At 51.1% G+C, this 4,583-nt stretch overlaps 1 protein-coding gene across 1 annotated transcript; it reads right to left on the bottom strand.

The window, feature by feature from the left end:
* Nucleotides 1-2,529: 2,529 nt before the first annotated feature.
* Nucleotides 2,530-4,313, bottom strand: LOC123148101 (scopoletin glucosyltransferase). Its single transcript, XM_044567455.1, has one exon. The coding sequence runs from the start codon at nucleotides 4,272-4,274 to the stop codon at nucleotides 2,805-2,807; it is 1,470 nt and encodes a 489-aa protein (XP_044423390.1). The 5' UTR covers nucleotides 4,275-4,313; the 3' UTR covers nucleotides 2,530-2,804.
* Between the last annotated feature and the right edge of the window lie 270 nt (nucleotides 4,314-4,583).

The raw sequence follows: 4,583 nt of genomic DNA, 5'->3' as shown, positions 1-4,583 counted from the left end.
CTTTTGTGGGATTCATGATGGAATTCCTTTTGTCATGTTCATTTGCCCCCCATCTCATGGTTGTAGTTTATTTGGTCCTAATTAGAGTTTCTTTGGTTTGAGTTAGTAATTGGGAGCAAATACTAAGATGTTAATTAAGAGATGGGAGGAAAAGAACTGTTATAGATGTTTAGATATTAGTGGTTAGGTGCTCCTCCACTGTCATAACTGAAGCTGTTGGTTCTATCCCGGAAAAAAAAACAGTAGGGCTCTAGACTTCTGGTGCATATTAGAGCAAATATAATGTTTCAATTTTTAAATGCAACTTGCTGAAATTCAGTATATGAACATTTAGATTTAGATGAAATTGGCTACCTCTATCAATGTAATAATATGTTTGGCAGTAGCCCTACAGCTAGCTGTTTATAATTCCAGTAACTTCAACTAGTACTTATGTTTTGGTCTAATTTGATCATGTAGCTTATAGTCTATTTGTTGTTTGCTGGAATCCAGAGACAAAAATCGCCCAACTACCTTAATTCAAGTTCATTCTAAAGACACATAATTTTGAATGTACATAGAAACAAGTTCCAAATTATTGCTAGAAAAAACTGATTATCCATAGCCCTTTGTGTCGTAGGGATGTGAGTGACATTTTCTAATTTTAGGGCCCCATTTAGCATTTCGCATCGGGGCCTCAAATTTTTAAAGACGGCCATGACAATACACAGTTAGGATATTGATTAGGGTATGATACAAAGTATGGTTGTTATAAGATAATAACACACGGATCATGCCATGTTTGTCAACGCGTACGGTGGGTCGAATGCTAACTACCGAAGCCAACACTTCAACCTGTCTACAACATGTTTAACACATCACCTATTCTTCTTCTTTTTAGAGTATATAAAGTGTTTTAACATGTGTCCCTCTAAGCTCTAAACTGTACTAGGCACTCCACAGTCTGCACCCCAACGAACGACAGAATAGCATGTGGTGTTTTTATGAGCTCAGGCTAATGCACACCCGCATGAGCAGTAAAAGAAGGGTGAATAAAATAAATATATCTATTTTTGTTGGACAATAAGCTTGTCTGTGTATTCTAAGTTTCTAACTGGTGAAATTTAATGAATAAAAGACATGTGTGGTGATCTCAGCAAAAATAAATAAATATAGATGCTATAAAAAAAAGCCTTTTAGGGTCTGTTTGGGATCCCTCTACTCCTTAAAATCCGGAGCAGCTTCGGTGCCTTAAGGTATCTACCTTTGTGTCTATGACATGTGGGTCCTGACTGACCCACATGTTATAGACACAAAGGTAGATACCTTAAGGCACCGAAGCATCGTCCTTAAAATCCACCTCCACTCTAAAAAATGCAAACCAAACGGGTTAGCTCCATTATATGCCGTTTTGAAAAAAATCAGAATATGAGGTACAACTCTTTGTTTTTTATGGAGCTCTTCATGGGGGTGCTTCAAAAACTCTTAAGCTGGAGATGGGGGAAAATAACCCACCACTGCCACCGATAAGTGGATACTTCTTCGATTCACCCCATGTCATCCAATCAAATAGATCATTTCCATCGAATTTCTCATTATTGAAGTTGGAGCTAGCTGAAAGCCAAACATTGCTCATTGGCGGAGCAACAACTTCTGTATAAAACTGCTCCAAAGTGAATTTGATACCCTGAAGCTAATTTTGGTGGAGCGGAGTAATACCAAACAGGTCATTAGAGTACTTTTTTGCCTAGGTTACCGCGCAAGTATTTTCACTGCCAAAAATTGAGTGCAATTAGAGTATCTCCAACCGCCGCGCTATCTTAGCCGTGCGCTAGAAAAAACTGCCATTTTTTGTGTGCACGGAACCGAAAGGGGCGGTCCAGCAGCCACGCAATAATCACGCTCGCGGTATAACGGGTTTAGCGTGTGGAGTAAAACAGCATCGCGCGCCGCTTATTTCGTGCGCCCGCTCCCTCGCGCTGGACAATCGAGCGCCCGCGACCAAGTGCCGCCAACCTCTCCGGCAGCCCCACCTTCGCCTCGCCCCGCGCCGCCGCTGGCGAATTTCGACCGATGGAAGGTCGTGTCGATATCCTCCCAACCCCTCCCTACACCCGCGATCCCTCCGCTGTTGCCACCGCTACCGCCGCAAACCCTAGTGCGGGGTTGAGCTTCGGCTTCGCCGTCGGCAATTGAACTATGCTATGTTGCTCCAACTCTTATTTTTGCATATTTGTTTAATATTTGAAACATCATCATATTGTCAAATGGACATGTAAAATCATGCTATTTGCAAGTGTCGGCTGCTCGCGCGCTGGAAATTTAGCGTGCCTGCTGAAGCTACTCGCGCGCGCCATATTTTGCAGCGGCCGCTAGAGCCAGCGCCCTGCTGCGCGCAAAAAAAACTATTTTGGAGATGCTCTTAGAATACACGAAAATCTCCGCTCTGGAAAATATTTAGTTTTTTCTTTTTGTTTACTATATTTCTTGATATTACCTTTTCTTGGCGCAATAAAGATAAATCATCAGACCTCACAACCACATGCACACCAGTACAAAACCATATACACTAATTATCGTAAAGTTTTGCAAAACACCATTAAAGTGTCTTTAGTCGAACACAAATAAAATAGCTAAAACAAAGCAAATGAGCAGCAGCCCGATGAAGTGCACGATCACGACGCTACAGAATTAATGGAGGAGTACGCGGCATATCACACAACAGATTACGCACTTACACATCGGTGCACGTACACAGGAGCTGAGGTTATTTTCCGAAATCATGCGCGTCCGTATCGTCCCGTCGCCGCCGATTGATTTGATTATTAAGAGCGATCCTTGTTCGCCACCATGACGTCACAGTAGCTCCCCTGGAGCTCCTCCACCAGCTTCAGCAACGCGACGCGCGAGGTGCCACCGTCGCTCACCGCTGACCTCGCCGCCTTCTGCGTCCAGGCCGCCTTCGCGCGCATTTTCTGCCCGTCCGCGTCGCCGGCGTCCATCAGCCTCCTCACCTTGCGCTCCACCTCCGCCCTGCCCACCACGCCCCCGGCGGCCGTTATCCTGACCCCGGCGCCGATGATGTGCGTGACGTGGTGCGCGTTCAGGTGCTGCTCGGCCATCTGCGGCCACGCCAGCACGGGCTTCCCCGCCGCCAGGCTCTCCATCACCGAGTTCCACCCGCAGTGGCTCACGAACCCTCCCACCGCGGGGTGGGCTAGCACGCTCCTCTGCGGGATCCACCCGCGGACGATCCTCCCGTGCGGCCCCACGTCCACCGGCGGCGACCACGTGCCGGACCGGACGGCCCAGAGGAAGGGGTGGCCGGACCGCACCAGCCCGCGCGCCAGCTCGTCGAGCTGCTCGTCGGAGATATGGGCCTGCGTGCCGAACGACACGTAGATCACCGACTCCGACCGCTCCGCCATCTCGTCGAGCCACGCGAGGCACCCCTCGGGGTCCTGCTCCCCCACGCGCTCCGGCACGTCGCCGGCGGCGAGAAACAGAGGGCCCACCAGCCAGGCTCGCGCGTCCGGCTGGTAGAACGAGATGAAGGCTGATACGTAGTCCTCGTCCAACATGGCGAAGCTGTTGACGAGGACGCCCCAGCTGCGCGGGTCGGACTCGCCGATGTCATCGATAAGGAACCGAGACACTGGGTCCTCGGCGTCGCCGATCTTGGCGATCGTGTCCGGGACATCCGCCGGCGTGATCCTTACGTGCTCCGGCATACGGGACAGGTGGAAACTGGCGCCGGGCGGCGGCGGGCTCGTGACGAGCGATTTGCAGGCGGCCATCGAGAAGCAGGACATGCCGTGGAACACGACGCGGCGGACGCCTGCGTCGGCCGCGACGCGGTGCGTGAACCCGAGGAAGAAGTCGGAGACGAGCACGAGCGGCGGGGCCGGGAGCGACGCCATGAAGTCCGCGAAGGGCTCCCGCAGGAGCGCCGTGGCGCGCAGGAACGTCGGGTAGAGGTCCGGGCCGGGCAGGGTGTCCGTGGACTCCACGCCGGATGGCAGCGGCGGCAGCGACGGGAACGGGAGCACCGCGAGCCGCACCGACGCCGGGAGGCGGCTGCGGGCGAAGGCAAAGTTGGCGGGCGTGACGACCATGGTGACGCGGAGGTCCTTTTGGTGCACGGTGAGCGCCGTGGCGAAGTGCAGCAGTGGGAGGGTGTGGCCCTTGGCCATGAACGGGAACACGACCACGTGGTCGCGGCCGGCCTGGTTGCCCGCGCCGTTCGCGGCATGGGTCGGCGCAGCGGCACCGTTGGTGGTGGCGGTGATGGCCATGGCAGGGCGGTGCCGTGTATGGTTTGCAAGCTGGGTTCTGACTTGCGAAGGGTGGAAGTCTATGGCGAGGCGTTGAGCTCCTTTATAGAGAAACTCAATGCTCGGATCGTCTGTATCCCTTTGTGCTATACTATATTTTTTGGATATATGCGGAATCAATGCTATTCTAGAAATGATCTCTGTATTATTGCAGACACTTTATTTTTCCAAGTTCAGTTTCGGTGCATACACTTGTCAGGTAGTAGTCTGAATTCAATTATATTATACTCCACTAGTTCTTGTCACATACAGCGTCTTTAAATGTGGGAA

This window comes from Triticum aestivum, chromosome 7A (assembly GCF_018294505.1).
Source record: "Triticum aestivum cultivar Chinese Spring chromosome 7A, IWGSC CS RefSeq v2.1, whole genome shotgun sequence".
In the NCBI taxonomy this organism is placed as follows: domain Eukaryota; kingdom Viridiplantae; phylum Streptophyta; class Magnoliopsida; order Poales; family Poaceae; genus Triticum; species Triticum aestivum.
The sequence above is the reverse complement of the archived record's forward strand: the minus strand, read 5'-3'. Positions and strand labels throughout refer to the sequence as shown.

Coding starts and splice junctions, on each gene's coding strand:
- LOC123148101 (XM_044567455.1), bottom strand. CDS start 4,274: ATGGCCATCACCGCCACCACCAACGGTGCCGCTGCGCCGACCCATGCC.